At 62.4% G+C, this 19,218-nt stretch overlaps 4 protein-coding genes across 4 annotated transcripts in view; 1 reads left to right on the forward strand and 3 right to left on the reverse strand.

Moving 5' to 3' along the window:
• Positions 1-2,409: 2,409 nt before the first annotated feature.
• On the reverse strand, positions 2,410-6,787 carry FGF17 (fibroblast growth factor 17). The gene is made up of 5 exons (XM_059831400.1): positions 6,756-6,787; positions 6,548-6,584; positions 4,286-4,430; positions 3,086-3,192; positions 2,410-2,706 (listed from the first exon to the last, which is right to left on the reverse strand). The coding sequence occupies exons 1-5, from the start codon at positions 6,785-6,787 to the stop codon at positions 2,410-2,412; spliced, it is 618 nt and encodes a 205-aa protein (XP_059687383.1).
• Positions 6,788-9,314: 2,527 nt separating this feature from the next.
• Positions 9,315-11,125, reverse strand: NPM2 (nucleophosmin/nucleoplasmin 2). The gene is made up of 8 exons (XM_059831564.1): positions 11,062-11,125; positions 10,863-10,948; positions 10,643-10,762; positions 10,480-10,573; positions 10,051-10,181; positions 9,751-9,779; positions 9,601-9,637; positions 9,315-9,359 (listed from the first exon to the last, which is right to left on the reverse strand). The coding sequence occupies exons 1-8, from the start codon at positions 11,123-11,125 to the stop codon at positions 9,315-9,317; spliced, it is 606 nt and encodes a 201-aa protein (XP_059687547.1).
• A 2,380-nt stretch (positions 11,126-13,505) lies between these two features.
• On the forward strand, positions 13,506-15,458 carry PBDC1 (polysaccharide biosynthesis domain containing 1). The gene is made up of 6 exons (XM_059831551.1): positions 13,506-13,532; positions 13,616-13,681; positions 14,569-14,628; positions 14,707-14,847; positions 14,931-15,042; positions 15,202-15,458. The coding sequence occupies exons 1-6, from the start codon at positions 13,506-13,508 to the stop codon at positions 15,321-15,323; spliced, it is 528 nt and encodes a 175-aa protein (XP_059687534.1). The 3' UTR covers positions 15,324-15,458.
• A 1,161-nt stretch (positions 15,459-16,619) lies between these two features.
• Positions 16,620-19,218, reverse strand: part of XPO7 (exportin 7) — a 48,725-nt gene continuing 46,126 nt past the window's right edge. Inside the window, exons 26-28 of the mRNA XM_059831596.1 lie at positions 17,939-18,037; positions 17,467-17,594; positions 16,620-17,274 (exon numbers count right to left, since the gene is read on the reverse strand). Of these exons, the coding sequence (XP_059687579.1) occupies positions 17,181-17,274; positions 17,467-17,594; positions 17,939-18,037 (321 nt within the window). The 3' untranslated portion in view covers positions 16,620-17,180. The remainder of the gene's footprint in view (positions 17,275-17,466; positions 17,595-17,938; positions 18,038-19,218) is intronic.

Raw genomic sequence — 19,218 nt, forward strand, 5'->3', positions numbered from 1 at the left:
CCCCGGCCACCCCAGTGATGCTCCCAGTCCAGATCATGAGATCCCTCTGTCAGAACTGGGACCCTGTGGGGTGCAAGGACCACGGGGCTGGGGACAGCGGCAGGGCGGGGGGCTGGCACCCAGCACCCCTGCGTGGTCGGGGGTCGTGGCTGTGGGGAGCTGCCCTCGCTGGCTGCGCAGCCCCCCCCCAGCATCCTAAGCCCCCCCGAGAATCCCCAGCCCCCGGGAGAGCAAAGCCTTGGGAAAGGCTGGGCACGCTGCGGCGGGGCGAGACACCCTCCAGTGCACTTTCTGCACAGAGGACATTCCTGTCCCCACCTCCGCCCCCCGCCCCAGGTCTCACCTCAAAAAACAAGAAAGAAGCAGTGTGAGTTGGGTTTTTTTTTTCTCCCCCAGCCATAATTAAAAAGGACTCACCCTTCCGAGCCCTTTCTATCCCGGGAGGTCGAGAAGAAAGAGAGGGGAGGAAGGGGAAAACCCTGAAAGAAAAGAGAGGAAGGGCTTGGGAAGGAGAAGAGAAGGGGGGGAGAAAAAGGGACGGGGAAAAATTAAAGCGGAGATTACACAAAGGGAACTCCTCTACCTTTGAAGCTTTGGCTAAATTGGGGAGGGGGCAGCGGGGGTAGGGAGGGTCCGGACCCAGTCGGCCCCTTTCTCAAAGCCCTCTCCTTTCAAGAATGTCTCGAATTCCTGCGGAAACAAGGAGCCGGGGTTGTGGGGCCGAAGGAAACGGGAGGGGAAAAAAAAAATTACCCCGGCCGCTCGGCTAATTCCTGCCCGCCACACCTGGGCAGGCAGCGCCGGGCGCATTGTTCGGCCGTAATTGCTGGGTGTTGCATTTCTCTTCTGCTTTAAAGCTTCATTTAACTCAAACTGTTATAATTTTCTCCCCACCGCCCCCCCCAGCTGTGCCCCCCTCCCCGCATTATGCTGGCTGGGCTTTGTAGGGGCTGGGTGAGCCCCGGTTAAGGGATTACATCCTCCCCGCGGTCCGGCTGCCACCTCCCAGGGCATTGTCAGAGGGGAAAGCAATTATGGGGAGGGTGGGACGGCACGGGCTGGGGGCACCGAGCTCGGGGCTGGGGGGGACAGCCCCACGGGCGGCCGCCGTGGGGTGGGCAAGCCCGTGGCCCCGTGAGGGGGGGCAGCAGCGGGTACCACACTGGGTACCACACTGAGGGCGATGCCCTGTGGGGGAGCAGCGGGTACCATGCTGGGTACCACACTGAAGCGATGCCCTGTTCCCCAGGATGCAGCCGACACCCCCAGGACACAAACAAGGGGGGCAGAGATGGGGATGGGGACACAGGGAGTCCCCTTCAGCGGTCGCCTTCATCCTCCTGCCACACAGCATCTCTCCCCGAGCATGGGGTGCTCGCACCCTAGGTGGGTGAGGACACCCTGTGCCAAGGGGGAGCTGGGTGCCCCCCGTTCCAGCAGGCACAAAGCCTGTGGCAAAGCCTCGGCACGGGAACGAAAACTCCCCCAGGCCCCATCAGTCTAGACACTTGCTTTTATTTGCCTCGGGGTTTCCTCCTTTACACAAATAAACTCCAAAGTCTAACTGTTTAGGCCTAAAACTGACTCGTAAAGGAAACAGCAGAGCTTGTAAAAACACACAAATAACCCATCAAAACCCAACAAAAATAAACTAAAGGCAGTTTCTCTTTGGCCAGCTGAGCCTGGAGGGGAACCAACGTGTGTCCGCACGCCACCGGCACCCCAGTGCCACCGGGAGAGGGCACAGACCTTCCCCTCCAATAAATAACGCAGAGACCCCATGGCCACGGGGATACAAGTGCTGGCCCCGGGGTCTGCGTGCCCAGGCACCCCCACCTCCCCTCCAGAGCTGCACAGACTGACAGACGGACAGACCGGCACCCCACGCTCCCCATCACCTGGCCGCTCGCAGTGCCCTGCCATCCCTCGCAGGGACGGGCACAGCATCCCACTGACCCCAGGGCCGGGGATGGGCTCTCCATCCCGCTCCGGTGGGGACATCCCGCAGTCTCATGGCTGGTCCCATCCATCCCTGGCACCGAGAGCTGGGTCCGTGCGGGACAGGAACCTGTCCGAGGGTCTTAGCCCTCGGTGGCATGGGGACAAGTCTCCGAGGGGTTGCCAAGGGGAGTGGGCAAAGGTACCGGCTGGTGAACGTGGGTACCAGGGGATGCTCCAGGGATGAAGGGATGCCAGCGTGGGGCTATAGACACCAGTGACCATGCCCGAAGCGTGCGCTCCCCAACCTATTCGCAGTGCCCAAGAGGAGTACAAAAATAGAACATCTTTGGGAAAAGAAGTGGGGAAGGAACAGTGCTGGAGGGTGCCGGGAGAAGGGGCAGAGTCTGGTGAGGCTGAAGGCTGTGAGGATGAGGAGGGCAGGGCCCGGCTCGGGGGTGAGTCCGGGCGTTACGTGCGCGGGCGAGGGGCGCGGGTGCGACGCGTGCGGCGGGTGGGGGAGGACGAGCCGACGAACTCGAACTGCTTCTGCCGCTCGGCGTTGTTGGGGAAGGGCAGCTGCCCACGGTACAGGCGCTTGATGAAGTGGGCTTCCCGCTGGTTCTGGCGGCTGCGGGAGGCTTTGCGGGGCCGGCCCTTGCGGGTGAAGGCCATGTACCAGCCCTCGTAGCGGGCGTTTTGGAAAGCCGTGTAGTTGTTCTCCAGCACGATCTCCGTGAAGATGCAGTCCTTGCTCTTGCCGTTGGGCTGCGGGAGGAGGAGAGGGGCACTTAGTGCCCGCGGGGATGGGGCTGGGGGCTTCGGGATGGGATGCACCAGGTGCTGCCACCCACCCCAGTCCACCCCATCCCTGCCACGTTCACCGTGGCACCGACCCCAGTGCACGGGGACCAGCTCCCTGGGGGCTTCTCCCTGCAGGAGCCAGGCTGATGGAGGAGAAGGGGGACTGGCAGCTTCTGGGGGGCAGGAGGAGCCCCCCCACTGCACCAACACAGCCCCTGTGACTGGGGACAAGGGGACCAGCCTGGCCGAGTATCCCGGCTCCAGCCGCTCAGTGGGATGCCCCGGCTGGGCTCCAGGAGCAGGGACACGTGGAGGGTGAGCACTGGGGGGGGACAGGACTCACTTTCCCGATGAGCTTGCCCCGCTTGCTCATGCAGATGTACTTCTCGCTCTCGGCCCCCTTGATGCGGACGCGGCTCCCGAAGGTGTCCGTCTCCACGATGAGCTTGGCTGCAAGGAGGGGAGCAAGGGGGAAGTGTCCCATGGGGGCTGCAGCACCCCTCCACGAGCTACCCGCACCCAAACTACTCCCGTCCCCTTCTCCCTGCCTCCATCTCGCCCCCCTGGCCCATCAGCGGTGGGGCCAGGAGGACGGCGAGCCCCCATAGCCGGGGCAGGGCAGCCCTTGCCTGGGGATGCTCCCCAGCCATGATGCTAAAGGGCCTTTGTTAAAACCCAGCAGAGTCAAACCGGGCGTTGATGAAGGCTCTGGGGAGAGAAACAGCCCCTTCCTCCCCCCCCTGCCCCGGCACGTCTGCATTGTCGGTGATTCAATGGCTTCTCCAGGGCTAGACCGAGTCCAGCACCCGTCAGGTTAATTATCCTCGTCTCATTGTTTCTCTACAGCACAGCGGTGGCTGCAAAGTTGGGAGCTGACACTGAAACCAATGACCCCGGCGGGTCCTGTGCTCCCGACAGCCCGTGCCTGAGCCGGCGGGGAGAATCCAGGGCAAGACCTGGAAAGGTGGTGAACCAGCCTCATCGGTCACCGGGCTTTGAAAAAGCCTTTCCCAAAGCTTTTAGATGCTGGGGATGCCAGCCTGGCCTTTGTGGGGCTGCGGTGCCCATCACCATGGCATCAGGGCTGGGGCTCCCTGGCAAACCCCGCAGGGAAAGGTGATGCGGCCGGGGTGGGCTCTGCCCCGGGTGGGCTGCCTGCGCTGCCCACCATGTATGGATATTTAAGAGGCTGATGCCGGGAGCAGGTGATTCTCCTCCAGGAAAAGTTGCCTGTCTCACGCCAGGAAGAGATTAGAATGCAAAAGCCCTAAATATAGTGCTTAAAAATGCTTCATGGTATCAGAGAAATGCATGATTTTGGAAGTTTGGAGGTCAGAGCTGGCTGGCTGGGAGCCGTGCTCTCATGGGAGTTATCTGGGGGATTTTGGGGTATAAAACCAGCCAGCTGGGGCAATTAAAACCTCCCCACACCCCCCATTCGCCCTGCAAAACTCCTCTGGGAAGAGGCATTTTCCAGCCCTTACATGAGCACGGCAGTCCTGGGCCACGGATGAACCCCTCTGGGGAGCTGCCGGCCCCTTACCAAACTTGTTGCCGTCCTCGGCGGTGGCGGTGATCCTTTTGCCGTTCACCTGGACGTGCTTGCCGCTGGTCCGGCTGTAGAGCTGGTACTCCCTGATCTGCCGTCGGCTCAGCTGGTCGGTCATGGCACCCTGGTCCCTCACGTACTGGTTAAAATTAGGAGACGGTTGATTCTCCCCCTTTGTTTACAAAGGGAAAAATAAAATCAATTTGTTTTGGACAGCCGACGGCAAGGGGATGGAGCGGGGAGCCCGGCGGGGCGGGAGGGCTGGGGCTGGCCCCGGGGGACACGGAGATCCACCCGCCACCCCGCTCTGCGGGCGAGGGGGAGCTCCCAGCCATCGCCAGCCAAGCTGGTCCCCTTTGAGCAGCGACGAAGGCACCGGCAGATGCTTCGGACACCAGAGCAACTGGCATTGTGGGGAGGGAGAGGCAGAGATGTTGCTTTGCATCCCATGCACGAGGAGGATGCAGGATCTCGCAGGGAAGGGTGCTCTCCTCCAGGCACAGCCAACCGGTCCCTCGGGAACGGGATCGAGCTGCTCCCGGCCATGCCCTGGAGCCAGACGGACACTCAGCAGCTCGGGCAGCACCCTCTGCTCCCAGGCAGGTATCGGTAGGACAGGCTGGGATGCAAGGGATATGCCTGCAAAACACCCACTGGGTCCCTCATGGGTGGTGAAACCCACCTAAAGCCGGGCTGGGTGTCCCAGGAGCAGAGCTGTCCCCTCCCAGTCCACCCCGAGCACACACCAGCCCTGGGAGCGGAGGAATAAAACACCTCATGGACTCCAAGAAGCTCCCCGGGTTATGCTAACGGGGCAGCACAAACACACGAGGGTTATTGTACGGTAAAGGGCAGCTAATTACTGCGGACGAGCTGGGGAGGGGGGGGGATTAGTGCTGGTGGTCACCCCTGTCCCCACGCCAGACTCCAACCAGCGCGTCTCAACAGGCATCTTAAGAGAAGACTTGGTTTCATCCCGGTGCAAGCGGGACGGCGGGGCTCAGGGCAGCACCGCAGCCGGCTGAGCCGCCCAAGGGACAGCGGCCCTGGCTGAGCCGGCCCGAAAACCAGCTCCGAAAGGGCTGCGAGCAGGGGGATGGCTCCGGGAGCTCATCCCATGGGGAGACCCAGGGAGCGTTTGGGGTCTGGCTGCCCAGTTTGGGGTGCGCAGCATCACCCGGGTGCACGGGACCCGCCGCCCCGCATACCCAGTGCTGTGGCATCGCCGGTGTGAAGGCTGGCACGAGGGGACCCAGCCCTGCCCGCTCATGCTGGTGGGGAGCAGCAGGATAGTGGGGGGCACTGCCTGCCCCCCCCGCACCCCACCACTTTTGTGTGTGCCTGGGGACTCATTTCCTGCCAGGATCCACTTTAAAGCCTTTGGGGCTGGCCGAGGAGGTGGGCTGGGGGGGCGGCCCCTCTCCATCAAAGGCAGTTCCCTTCCCCTCTCATTTTCAAAGAAATAAAAGCATTTACCTTGGGAAAAAAAAGAAAAAAGAAAAAAAACAAGGAAGAAAGGTCCCGAGCTCGTATTAAGGCTGCTGGGGCCGGCAGCTACGGGGGTTTTGTTCGGGCTCTGGAGCAGAGGGTGCTGATATGGAACAGTGCATTTTAATAGCCGCTGCCTTTCTAAAGCCCACAAAAAGGGACGGTGCAGCCTGAGAGGGTGGGGGGGGAGAGGGAAGGGGGGTGTCGAACCTCACACCACCCCGCTGGTGGGGGGACCAGAACCTGCTCTGCCCCGTTAACCCCCTCGGCAGCCGGCCTCGGCGTGAGCGAGGGCAGAGTCCGGCCCCGAGAGCTCAAGGCTGATGGATTTGGCACGTCCCTCCCCGGGCAAGGCTGCAAGAAATGTATCGCCTGTCCCGGGAGGGCTTCTCCGCCGACCTTGCCTGGGCTCTCCGGCCCCAGCCAGATGGGAAACCGGAGGGGTCCGGGGAGGTTGTGCCTCCCCATCGCCCATACCCCATTGCCGGCCCGTTACAGCCCCCAAGGCTGGTGCTGATGGGCGCAGTCGGCTCCGGTGGGGACCCATCCCCGCGGGCAACCTTGGCAGCATCATTCCCCTGCCCAGAGCTGGGTACCACCTGGGGTGGACATGCACCGGCCCCCTCGGCCACCAGGAAAGCCCCCCACCAGAGCAAAGGACATCCCCGGAGCAAGCGGTTAGCGCAGCGCATCGCGGGTGCCTTCGCCCAGCCCGGCTCCGCGGTGCGGCCAGATGTGCCGCGGGGTTAGTAAAACACATCCACCTACCTGGGTCTGACAGGAGAACATGAGGAGCTGGAAACATCTGCGGCGGGAGACAAAAGAGAAAGGGAGAGAAACAGGGTGTTTTGTTGGGGGTTAGTTGTTTTCTCTCCCCCCCTCCCCGCGAGGAATAGCCGTGTCTAACGGCACTAAGAATAAACCGCTGATAAACCCGAGTTGCAAAGAATTGCAACAAGCGGCGCGCGGGGCTTACATGGAGAGGTTCTGCAGGCTGATGGGCTGCATGGCGCTGGCCGAAGCCCCCCAGACACCGGCATGAACCGAAGCCACGGGCTCTCTGCAAACCTGCCCTCCCTCACCGCCGGCGCATCCCCGCCGGGGCAGGGAAAGCCAAGGAGCAGCTTCTCCCCTCCTTCCTCGGGCGATCCCCGCGCTCGGGGCAGGCGAGGGAAAAACCGGGTGAAACCCAGGCTGCCGCCGCGCTGGCGAGCCCACGTGCGATGCCAACGTCTCCGGAGCAGCAGCGGCGACGGAGCATGGGGGAGGCAGCCGGGGTCGGGTCCTCTCCTCCTCCTCCGGCCCTGGGGGCTGCGCGTCCTACGCCTTGGGAGCATCCAGATCCATCCTGTCCCCTGCGTCCCCACCCCATCAGCCTCCCGTCCTTGGGCTAGTCCCCGGTTTGCATCTCCCTCCGGCAGCAGCTAGCGGGAGAGGCGGCCGTGGGCAAGGCAGGGCTGCCCACCGTCAAGGGCAGCACCCGCAGCCCCTCGCTCCATCGAGCCGGCAGCACCCTACTGATCCCGGCCTGGTGATGGGAAGGCGGGTGGGCGATGCGCGAAGCGGCAGCCTTTAAAGGTGGGGAGAGCCCGTGCAAAGAGGGGCCGAACCTCTCCTGGGAGGCTGTCGGCTCTGCGGAGGGAAGGAGGATCGGAGCTAGTGGGGGCCGGGGTGGGAGGAGGGAGGCGGGGAGGAGGCTCAGCCGCTCGGGGTGTCCCCATCGCCAGGGTGGCAAAGCCCCCCGCCTCGCCCGGCGGAGGGGAGGATGCCGGGGCACTGCGATGGTACCGGGGTGGGAAAAGCCCCCGCTGCAGGGAGAGCCGTGCCGGGCCTCGGGGAGGGATGCCCTGGCATGGAGGATGCTTTTTGTCACCCTCCTGTCACCAAGGTGCCAGGCAAAGCCCTGGTCTGCGCATCACGCGGAGAAAAGCGCCGCAGCGGTTTTTAACAGGCTGGTTTAGTGTTGGGGGGCTCAGTCACAGCTCCCCCCCTTTCCCTGCCTGCTCCCAGCCCCATCAGGAGGCTGAGCATCCCTCCATGCTCCGTTTGCTCGGCCAGGAAGGTGCTAAGTGCCTTATAAATACCCCAGCAGGGAGCTGGGGTAATGCCCCGGGGGGTAAAACACCCCTGAGGGGTGTCCCAGAGGGGACAGCACACAGGATTAGGGCGTTAGTACAGAAACCACTTGTCTCCATGCTTGTGCCTCAGTTTCCCCATCAGTGCAAGGGGCATCAGACCCCATGGGAAAGGCATGGGGTACCTGCACCCCCGTCTGCGGGAGGGTGGGGGGCCTGATTCAGTGCTAACGACCTAAATCAGATCTCCCCTGATGCCCTCTCACCTCCTGGGCCAGGAATTCAGCCCGAAACACAGTTTGCAGCCCCCAAGAACCACAAGCCTGGCATCCCCCAGCCCCAGGGTCCCTCTCGGGACCTACAAAGACACCCCCCACCCCTCCCCGGGGCTCAGCACCCCTCGGGGGCCGCAGGGCCAGGCTGTGCCTCGGCCCCTCCAGCTGCAGGGGATGATTGATGGCCATGGAGCCGTCATCACTCCTGGCATGTCCCCCCCTGGTTTGGGGCAGAGGGTCCCAGGGAGCCGTCAACGCATCGGCGGGGGGGCCGGCTTGTGCAAGCAGCCCCTGTGGGGCGAGGAAAGGCTGGAGGGACAGGACTGCCTGTCAAAGCCTTCTGCGGGTGGCCCTCGCAGGAGAGAGCCTCTGGGGACCGTGCCCTGTGAGGGCACCCCCTGACCCCCCCCATCCCCAGCTGGCAGATCCCCCCAGCCCCATCCTTGCATCCCAAACGGAGCACCCTGCTCTCCGCAGATGGGGAGCGACCTGGCCCCAGGTCCCCCCCCCAGCCCCCGGGGGCTCAGCCCTCCTGCCCCACACCTGGAGCAGACTAAAGCCTGCCTTTGTGGCGGGCTCGGCTCCCCTCTCGGAGCCAATCTGGGACACAGCAGTCCCCCGCGCGCTCCCGAGGGGCACCGGACCCTCCACAAATACCTGCTGCCTCCAGACCAAGGCCAGGTCAATGGGTTATAATCATCTCCCCGCTGCTCCGTAATCCCCCTTTGTCTCCCATTCACAAGCAACACTTGTTACCCTGCGTGGGACAGCGGGGAGGGGGGCTGCCGCCGGCCCCCCCAGCCCGAGGGGAAGGATGCTGCCAAGGTAGGCAGCAGGCCAGCGGGCACAAGGCTCCTCGCAGCCCTGGGGGGAGGCAGGATGGAGGGTGATCCCGCACCCCCCAACCCCTCCATCCCCAGCACGGAGAGCCAGGAGTGCAAAATATCCTTTATTGGGGAAGGACAACACCAAACCAGCAGCTTTCCAGGCTCTTCCGCACCTGGAAGAGAAGGAGAAAGGGTCTTGCACGCAGGCATCCCGGGCTGACCCTGCTTTGGGGCCAGGTCCTCCCCAGCCACGAGATGGGGGGCATGCACGGGCCCCCTCCCAGCCCCATAGGGACCCTTGCACCCAGCTACCCCATCCCGCTGCCCCGTACCTGGCCGGGCTCCACCGCAGCTCCTGCTATTTCTTCACCACCGCCTTCCTGCCCCGGCCGGCTCCTCGCCCCTGCGGGGACGGGGCCGTGGCTGAGCGCGGGGAGCCCCCAGCCCAGGGAGCCCCCCCAGCCCAGGGACAGCCTGGCCCTGTGTTTCTCTCCCATTTGTGGGTTCAGCAGCCGATTAGCATCGCACATCGGCCCCTTTCCCGCCCCAAGGGCTCCTCGTCCTGATCAACGAGTGCTAACCCACATGCCTGGCTGCAACCGGGTAAGTGGGAGATGCAGAGGGATGCTCTGGCTGGCTCCTACCTTGCTGGGAAGGGGATCCTCGGGCGAGACGTTGTCCCTGCTTGGGAGAGAAGGGAGGGGCTGGGATTAGGGGTGCAGGGTCCCGGCAGAGTGGGGGATCCCCTGCTCCGGGGCAGGGTTGGTGGATGCAATTCCCTCCGTCATACTCACAGCTCGTCCTCCTTCTCCAGCCTCCTCTTCTAGGGGGGAGAGAGGAAGATGTAGACGGCAGGGCCAGGCACGCGCAGGCGGGATGGGGACTCGCTACGCAGCCTGTGACTCTTCCTCCCCGAGGGATGAAGATCGTGGCTCACCCCCATTCCAGAGAGGGGTTTGGGGGGAGCGGGGAGCAGCCCATCCCGGGATCAGGGCATGGGAAAGCTCCCAGCAGAGGAGGCTGCACCTCCAGCCCCCCACCCCGTGGCACAGGGACCCCTCCCACACCGCATCCCCAGCCAAGGGGGTGCTTACCTTGGCAGTGCTGCCCTTCTTGGCAGCTTGGCCCTTGGGGGGCTTCTCGGGGGACTCCTCTGCTAGCCCCTCTTCCTCAGCATCCTCCTCTTCCTCTTCTTCCTCCTCATCCCAGGACAGGTTGGGCATCACTGCGGGAGATATATCAGACTGGGTATTAGGAGAAATTCTTCACTGAGAGAGCGGTGAAGCACTGGCAGAGGCTGCCCAGGGAGGTGGTGGAGTCACCATCACTGGAGGTGTTCAAGGACCGTGTGGACGTGGCACTGTGGGACATGGTTTAGTGGCCATGGTGGGGTTGGGGTGGTGGTTGGGCTGGATGATCTTACAGGGCTTTTCCAACCTTAACAATTCCGTGATTCTGTGAGAGGCCGGCTGAGCCCCCACTCCCAGGGAGGGGTCACGGGGTGGTGGTACCCCAGTACTTACTGGAGACGTGCTGCCCACTGATATAGACGGGGCCGGAGCCGGCTCTCAGGCGGAAGGTAACCGGAGGCGTCAGCTCCACTCCCACCAGAGTGGCCTGGAAGAGAGGAGGGTGGCAGCACCCACCGGCAGCAGCCCCCTCCCCGGGGCAGCCCCAGGCACTCACCATGGGCAGCACAGAGGGCTTCAGCGTGGCGAGGGGCACCGGGGCGCGAGCATCGCCCTCCTCGGCCGGCACGATCTCCACCACGTGGAACTCATCCCGCGCCATCTCCCCCAGGCAGATCTTTAGGGAGTGAGAAGAGCATCGCCCCGTGAGCCCCATGGCATCCGGGCACCCCTCGCCCGGGACACCCGGGGGTTTGGGGGGGACTGGGACCACCTACCGTCCGCAGGGCCAGCTGCTGCTCGCACTGCCACTCCTCCGGCACCTGGAAGGTGTAGGAGTCCCGCTCGCCGCTCAGCTCACACCCTGCGGACAGGCGGGCGTCAGAGCGGGGTGCTCCAGGCTGGGGGGGGGACAGGGGAGGCGGGGAGCAGCCCCCAGCCCCACGGGGATGCTGCTGGGGGGACCCTGTGCCTTACCCCAGATCAGGGACACGGGCTTCTCGGATTTGCTGTCGATGTCAATGCTGTCCGTGAGGGACATGGCTCCGGGATCCCTCGGCCTGGGGGGAGCACACAGCACTACTCTGCAGGGCTCCCCCCGGGAGGGCTTTCCCCAGAGCCCCCCCCCCAGGCTGTGAGACCCCCCTGCCCCACCCAGAGGCTCAGGGCCAGGTCACCCCTTGTGCTCCCCCAACATCCCATCCCCAAAAGCGATGCAGCCAGTTACTAACGCTGCATTAAAAAACTCACCCCCAGACACTCAATTTAATTATCAGCCCCCAAACAGACCACCAGCCCCCCCTGCCCAAGTGGCTTATAGAGGCAGAGGGGCCCCCACCCACCCAATCAGCACCCCACCCACTCAGCACCCCACCCACCCACTCAGCACCCTGACCCCTTCCATCTTGAACAGCACCAGCCCCTCAGGGGCAATTAGACCCCCCAGGTGTGTGACCCCCAGCCCGCAGCCCTGCCCTGCCGCACGGCTGACAAGCAGAGGAGCCCCTCCATCCCACCCTGGGAGGTGGGTGTCCCCTGGTGACCCCCCTGTGTCCCCTGGTGACCCCCGTGTCCCCTGGTGACCCCCCGGTCCCACAGCACCCTGGTGCTGTGGCTCTGGGCGGGGGGACCCACCACCCCAAAAGCTGCAGCAGGAGAAGCATCAGCCTCGTACCCCGAGTGTCCCCAGCGAGTCCCAGCCGGCAGCGGGGGGGTGGTGAGGGGACCGAGGGGGCCCGGTGTCCCCCCACTGCCGCAGCCCTCTGGGAACGGGCTGCTGGGGGCACAGCCCCACCTCGGGGGTCCGCGGTGCCAGCCCCCGGCACTGCCGCCTGCCCCACCGGGCAGCCGGGAGCTCCGCGGTGCCAAGGGGCTCAGCCAGAGCAGGGACCCAGCCGGCTGCAGCGCTGGGGTCCTGCCGGGTGCCACCTTGGCGTGCCACGGGCCACCGTGACCTGCCACGTGCCACTCTGGCGTGCCACGGGTCACTGTGCCTTGCCATGTGCCACCTTGGCGTGCCACAGGTCACTGTGCCCTGCCATGTGCCACCTTGGCATGCCATGGGTCACCGTGCCCTGCTGCGTGCCACCTTGGTGTGCCACGGGCCACCGTGCCCTGCCACGTGCCACCTTGGCATGCCATGTGCCACCTCGGCATGCCATGTGCCACCTTGGCGTGCCATGTGCCACCATGCCCTGATGTGTGCCACCTTGGCATGCCATGTGCCACCATGCCCTGATGTGTGCCACCTTGGTGTGCCATGTGCCACTGTGCGCTGCCATGTGCCACCTTGGCGTGCCATGTGCCACCTTGGCGTGCCATGTGCCACCATGCCCTGATGTGTGCCACCTTGGCGTGCCATGTGCCACTGTGCGCTGCCATGTGCCACCTTGGCATGCCATGTGCCACCATGCCCTGATGTGTGCCACCTTGGCGTGCCATGTGCCACTGTGCACTGCCATGTGCCACCTTGGCATGCCATGTGCCACCATGCCCTGATGTGTGCCACCTTGGTGTGCCATGTGCCACTGTGCGCTGCCATGTGCCACCTTGGCGTGCCATGTGCCACCTTGGCATGCCATGTGCCACCTTGGCGTGCCATGTGCCACCATGCCCTGATGTGTGCCACCTTGGCGTGCCATGTGCCACTGTGCGCTGCCATGTGCCACCTTGGCATGCCATGTGCCACCATGCCCTGATGTGTGCCACCTTGGCGTGCCATGTGCCACTGTGCACTGCCATGTGCCACCTTGGCATGCCATGTGCCACCATGCCCTGATGTGTGCCACCTTGCTGTGCCACGGGCCACCGTGACCTGCCACGTGCCACTTTGGCGTGCCACGGGTCACTGTGCCTTGCCATGTGCCACCTTGGCGTGCCACAGGTCACTGTGCCCTGCCATGTGCCACCTTGGCATGCCATGGGTCACCGTGCCCTGCTGCGTGCCACCTTGGTGTGCCACGGGCCACCGTGCCCTGCCACGTGCCACCTTGGCATGCCATGTGCCACCATGCCCTGATATGTGCCACCTTGGCGTGCCATGTGCCACTGTGCGCTGCCATGTGCCACCTTGGCATGCCATGTGCCACCATGCCCTGATGTGTGCCACCTTGCTGTGCCATGGGCCACCGTGTCCTGCCATGTGCCACCTTGACATGCCACGGGTCACCTTGGCATGCCACGGGCCACCATGCACTGCCATGTGCCACCTTGGCGTGCCATGTGCCACCATGCCCTGATGTGTGCCACCTTGCTGTGCCACGGGCCACCCTGCCCCGCCACCTGCCCCCTCGCACTGACGCTCCTGCCACCGCCCCCCGTCTCCTGCCGCGCGCCACTTCGCTGCTCCGTGTCCCCCCCGTCCCCCGGGGGCGCAGGCGCGCGTGGGCGGGGCCGCGGCGCCGCTTCCGGCAGCGCTGGCGATGGCGATGGCGATGGCGGCGGGGCTGGTGGGGCCGGGGGGGGCGGCGGGGCGGGGGGCGCGGGGCCGGGGTCGCCCCGCCGGTCCCTCAGCAGCTTCTCCCCCGCGCAGGGACCCGGCGAGGCCGCCGCGGCCGCTCACGCCCTGTCGCTGCCGGCCGAGGCCTTCGGCAACGACGTGAGTACGGGGGGGGGGGGGGCGGGCCCGGGAGGGGGTCCCAGCCCAGGAGGGTCCCAGTCCTGGGGGGGGTCCCAGCCTTGGGGGTCCCAGTCCAGGAGGGTCCCAGTCCTGGGGGGGGGGTCCCAGCCTTGGGGGTCCCAGCCCAGGGGGGGGTGTCCCAATCCTGGGGGGGGTCCCAGCCTTGGGGGTCCCAGCCCAGGAGGGTCCCAGTCGTGTGGGGGGGTCCCAGCCTTGGGGGTCCCAGCCCAGCAGGGTCCCAGTCCTGGGGGGGGGGTGTCCCCAGTACTGGGGAGGTCCCAGCCTTGGGGGTCCCAGTCTTTGGGAGGGTCCCAGTCCAGGAGGGTCCCAGTCCTGGGGGGGGTCCCAGCCTTGGGAGTCCCAGTCCAGGAGGGTCCCAGCCCCCGGGGGGGGGGGTCCCAGCCCAGGACGGTCCCAGCCCCCGGGGGGGTCCCAGTCCAGGAGGGTCCCAGTCCAGGAGGGGTCCCAGTCCTGGGGGATCCCAGTACCGGGGGGGGTGGTCCCAGCCCAGGGGAGGGGCCCTAGCCCAGGGGGGTTCCCTGTACTGAGGTGGTCTCAGCCCCAGGAAGAAGGGTCCCAGTCCTGGGGGGTCCCCAGCGCCGAGGGGGTGCCAGCCCCCAGAGGGGGTTCCCGCACGGCTGGGGTGCTTTGGGGTTTGCAGGTCCGTAGCATCACCCATGAGCCCCCACCATGGCAGTGCCGGGGGGTCTGTCTGGCCACAGACCCCCACACCATCACCCATAAGCCGTCCCCACTTGCCCCCCATTCCCTGGCCCCCACTCGCTTCCCCCATGCACCCCCTAAGGGGAAGAGAGGACCCCCCCCCGGAGGCACAGCCCTGCCTGACCCCACTCCTGCCTCCGCAGCCCCGTGTGGAGCTGGCCTGGGCCATGAAGGCACACCAGCACGCCCAGGTCTACTTCAACGTAAGTCCCGGGGGGGCTCAAGGTGGTGGTGGGGCTTCTGGGGGGGGTCGTGGTTAATTCTTTAGTCTTCCTGGGTAGCTCATCTCCTCCGTCGACCCCAAGTTTCTGAACCTCACCAAAGTTGATGACCAGATCTACGGGGACTTCAGGAAAACCTTCAGGGATCTTAAAATTGATGTGCTCGACCCAGAGGAGCTGAAATCGGAACCTGCCAAGGAGGTAGGTGGGGAGCAGGGGGGGTACACGTGAGTTTCCCCCCCCTTCTCCCCGGGTTCCAGGGGTGCCGACGCTTCTCTCCCCAGAAATGGCGCCCGTTCTGCCTGCGGTTCGAGGGGGTGGTGGAGGACTTCAACTACGGCACGCTGCTCCGCCTGGACTGCCGCAAAGACTACACTGAGGAGAACACCATCTTCGGTGAGCGAGGGCCGGCATGGCACGGCGCGGCTGGGCTCGGAGAGCCGCAGCGCAGGCTGGAGCCAGCGCCGTCCCTGCTAGAGAAGGGGTGCACGGGGCTACGGGAAGGCTGAACGCATGGATCTGCCCTTTTTAAGTTTTTCTTCTCCCTTCTTTCAGCCACCAGAATCCAGTTTTTCGCCATCGAAATCGCACGGAACAGAGAGGGCTGTAACAGTGCGGTCTACAGCAGCGCCAGGGAGCCGGCGGCTGCCACGGCAGAGGAACCAGCGTCGGGGTGAGGATGGGACGAGTTCACCCGGTGCCGAGCTGAGGCTGAAGGCCCCCTGCCCAGGCAGGGGGAGGCTCGGGGAGAGCAGGGCTGTACCTGCCTTCCTCCAAGTTCAGACTCCATTTGCAGACTGTAAATAAATGTTTTAAACCAAGTAATTCCTCGTGCTGCGGGTGTTGAAGGGGTTGTACCCTCGAACAGACCAAAGCTGCTGAATCCACTTTGATTTTGGCTAGACCTTTGCCTGCACCACTCGAGGCCCCTGTGACAGAGTACCATCTACCCACGCAAGTCAAATACGCTTTTTTAAACTCGCTTTATTTGGAAAACTCACCCCTCCCCAGCAGGCAGGGGCCAGCTCCTGCCCGCAGCGCGCGCAGGGGAGAGCTCGGGGCGCAGGCGATGGCCAGGCAGAGACGGCTCAGTAGAAACCATTGAAGTTTTATTTGCAGTCACAATGCTTACACTGTATGCAGCAAACACCCTTACAAGTCAACCAGCAATCTGCTCACGCGAAAAAGGACCCAACACACAATCGCCAGAGGAAAGAAAACAAAAAAAAAAAAAGGAAAATAAAATTAAGAGTAGGGGGTGTCTGGGAAGAGAAACTGAAGCCCTAAGGACTGAGTGTCTGTGGGTAGAGCTGAGCAAGGGGATGCACACGACTAGCAGCAACAATAGTGGAAAAAGTACAAGGCAAACAGGTTCCCTCCCCCATCAGCTTTCCTCCGTAAGTCAATTTTATATCCAAAACATTTATTATGGTGACTTAGAAAAAAAATGGAATCGTTTTCAAGGGGGTGTTAAATACTTCATGCTAGGCAAACCTTGTTATTAAGAACCCTCCGAGGTGGCAGGTTGGCTGCAGTGGCCCTGGGTCCGAGCACAGGCGTGTGCTGCCGCCGCAGCCAGCTCCCCGAGAGTGTGGCAAGCTCGCCCCAGCACCCCACGCGCACTACCTGCTCAACTGAGATGGTGTGGGGGAAAAAAAAAAAATAAGAAAAGGAGAAGGGAGAGCGAGGAGAGTGCCGCTGGGCAGGTGCCCGGTGCGGCATGGGTCCGGAGGCGGGGAGGCGAGGGCCCTGCCAGAAGCGGGTTGAGGAGGGGGACAGCGCCTACTGCTACACCGGGGGGGGGACGGGGGGACACCCACGAGCAAGCACGAATGAAAGATCAGGCGGCATGGCTTAGAGTTCCTAATAACAAGGGCAAGACGGTAACAGGAAGTTGTGATTTCAAGGGGCTTAATAAGAAAAAATATACATTTGGAATTTTACAATGCTTTTTTTTTTTTGTTGAATTTTTTTTTTTTTTGCTTCTCTCTACGCTTGTCACTAAATATATCTCTGCACTTTCACACAGCCACCCCTCGCCCAGTAAAGCTTCAGGCCTGCAGGACACGCTTTCCTCACTCGCATACACAACCCTCACGCCAGCACCGGTGCACCAGGACTCTGTAAAAATTTCAATCACACTATTTTTTTTTTCTTTTTTCTTTTAAACTGAGTCAATATAAACCTTGTTCAAAATGTTATGAAAAAATGTACATGTTTATACAAGGCAGGCTGCAGCAGAGCGCTGGCGTTCCACGCAGACATTCGGGTAGGGAGACGCTGGATTCTTGCACCTGGCTTATGCCCTTCCACCCCCTCCCACGGAAACAGAAGCACCCTGCCCCGGTGAGCTCAACAACCCCTCCTGTTCCCTCCTCCCTCGGGACGTGGAGTACGGCCCAAAGCGAGCGCCGCAATCCAGCCCTGGGGAAGAGCAGGGATTAGAAACGCCCTCTTTTCTTTCCATCGGAAACGGTAACCCCTCTGGGCCAGGCCAAAGAGATGCTGCTCTGTACAGGTGGAGTTGGGAGACGTCAGCTCATCATGTCGTTGCTGTTCACGCCGTAGGTGGAGTTCTTCATGGAGTCGTTCACCTCTCGCCTGAACGCCGACAGGTTTTGGGTAAACCTGAGGAAAAGGCAGAGCAGCGTGTTAGAGCAGGAGGCCGTCCCTTCCTCCTGTGTTTTGCTCTCCACAGGGACCACGGACTCTCGAGGCTGTGCTTCTGCATTAAGCTGTGGGCTCGGCACGCCTCGGGGTGGGCTCAGCACCCCTCGGGACGGGCTCGGCCCCTCAAACGGGTCTCTGGCCCATACTGACCTGTCCCTGTTCTTGGTTAGGAGGTTGCGTTCGATGCCTTCCATGAGGTTCTCAAAGCAGAGGTGCATTGCCTGCTGTTTCTCTGGAGGCTGGCTGTTCACTATACTGTTCCTCAAGTCAGAGAAATACTGGGGGAGATAAGAGAAGGATGGCTTAATTTTCAGAGAAACAGCCACCTTGGGTTTGGGACAGAGCATGCATAACAGGCTCTCAGGAAGAGGGAGGAAACGCGTTACAGCTCTTCAAGTGACTTCTAGTGCCCTTATAAATGAAGGTTAATGGGATTCATTAGCGCCAAGGCTGCTGCCAGGGAGGGCTGGACACCCTTCCCTCAACACAGTCCCTTCTCCCTCCAGTCCTGACTTCCCAACCACCTGCTCTGACACCGTTCTGCTCCCTTCAGCCCGAAGGCTCCAGCGTCATTGAAGCCCAGGCAGCTCCTCCAGCTGCGATGGGAGGGCGGGATGTTTACCTTTTCATTGAGCAGTATCAAGCCGAGCAGAGGCCGAGACATTGACCACTGGTTCCTGCAGTCCTCAAAGATGATGATGTTCAGCACTGTCGACAGCATCTAGAAGAGGGAGAGTGAGGTTTAAAACCAGACCTTCCATCTCAGCTCTCTCCTCACCACCGTGCAGAATCAGGAGCAACAATTCACCTTTGATGTTTCCAGTGCTGGAGCCTCAATGCTACAGAGCTCTCAACATCATGGGACAAGAGGAGGACCTGGAGCCCCCATGAACTGGTGGAGAACTTCATTGAAGGCACACGGAAGAGGTGCTGAAAGCTGTTAGGATATTTATTCCTGACACACTCCACCCTGCCCCAAGGCAGCCAGGGGAAAGATTGTCTCATCTTCATGTAAACAAGGTAATAGCAAGTGCTTAAATGCGTTCCCTTCCACAGCCTCCTTAGGCTAAAGCAGGTATCTAACCTAGCTGGTTCGGAAGGTGCAGTTTCTCTTTCTATCCTCAGAAAACACAGCTTCTAGCCCCCAAAAAGCCTGCTTTTCTTTCCATTTGATCTATCAGCAAGGGTGGAACAGTATTCCCTGCTTTCACGTGGGAGTCACACTGACACGCACCAGCAAGTGAGGTTGAATAATGCCGTCAGAAATGCACTGAGCACTGCTGTTCAAAGCAGTACAGCCAGGCGAGAGGCACAGAAAAGTATATTTTGCTATAAGGTATGTTCCAATGCAGGGCCCTCTGGAGCACCAAAACCTCTGTAAGCAGCATCATCTGTCATTAAGTGACACAGAGGTACCTAAACTACACGGTACGTGTAGGTATATGCTGAGCTAACCCTGATCTAGGCAAGGAAAATGTCTCGGCTCTCTATTGATCCTCTGCCACTGCACAGGCTCCTGACCCAGAGAGAAGACAAATCCCAGCAAGCTCCGTGTCTATCAGAGGCGTTGCGGATGAGCTACCAACATGTAAAAAAACCTCGATTATCAAATTCACCCCGCAGAGGCCGTTTCTGAAGGCAGGCATGAATAGTGCCAAGGCAGCAGGTGCTCCAACAGGCAGCAAACCCAACTTCCACGTGGTCCCGTACGCTGAAGTCTACGCAGAGCCTTGTTAAGCACGTGGACCGCACGGTGCCTGCTCTGCTGTGAGTGCACATGTACCACTGAATTGTTCCAGGGATTTAAACAAACCCTGATTTTTTTAAAGCAGCAGAAGAGCGCATGCTCTCTGGTTGAAGGTACGTTTCCTGGCTCCATTTCTGTGAACTGCCAGCATGACC

This window comes from Gavia stellata, chromosome 31 (assembly GCF_030936135.1).
Source record: "Gavia stellata isolate bGavSte3 chromosome 31, bGavSte3.hap2, whole genome shotgun sequence".
NCBI lineage: Eukaryota > Metazoa > Chordata > Aves > Gaviiformes > Gaviidae > Gavia > Gavia stellata.

Bases quoted from the DNA above. Each gene is read 5' to 3' on its own strand.
- FGF17 (XM_059831400.1), bottom strand. From the start codon at position 6,787: ATGCAGCCCATCAGCCTGCAGAACCTCTCCAT. The intron at 4,431-6,547 runs GTAGGTGGATGT...AATTTTAACCAG, and splicing joins TGTTCTCCTGTCAGACCCAG to TACGTGAGGGACCAGGGTGC. The intron at 2,707-3,085 runs GTGAGTCCTGTC...CTCCTCCCGCAG, and splicing joins GGGGCAAGCTCATCGGGAAA to CCCAACGGCAAGAGCAAGGA.
- PBDC1 (XM_059831551.1), top strand. From the start codon at position 13,506: ATGGCGATGGCGATGGCGGCGGGGCTG. The intron at 13,682-14,568 runs GTGAGTACGGGG...CTGCCTCCGCAG, and splicing joins CCGAGGCCTTCGGCAACGAC to CCCCGTGTGGAGCTGGCCTG. The intron at 15,043-15,201 runs GTGAGCGAGGGC...CCCTTCTTTCAG, and splicing joins TGAGGAGAACACCATCTTCG to CCACCAGAATCCAGTTTTTC.
- NPM2 (XM_059831564.1), bottom strand. From the start codon at position 11,125: ATGTCCCTCACGGACAGCATTGACATCGACAGCAAATCCGAGAAGCCC. The intron at 9,780-10,050 runs GTAAGCACCCCC...TCTCCCCCCTAG, and splicing joins AGAAGGGCAGCACTGCCAAG to AAGAGGAGGCTGGAGAAGGA. The intron at 9,638-9,750 runs GTGAGTATGACG...TCTCCCAAGCAG, and splicing joins CTGGAGAAGGAGGACGAGCT to GGACAACGTCTCGCCCGAGG.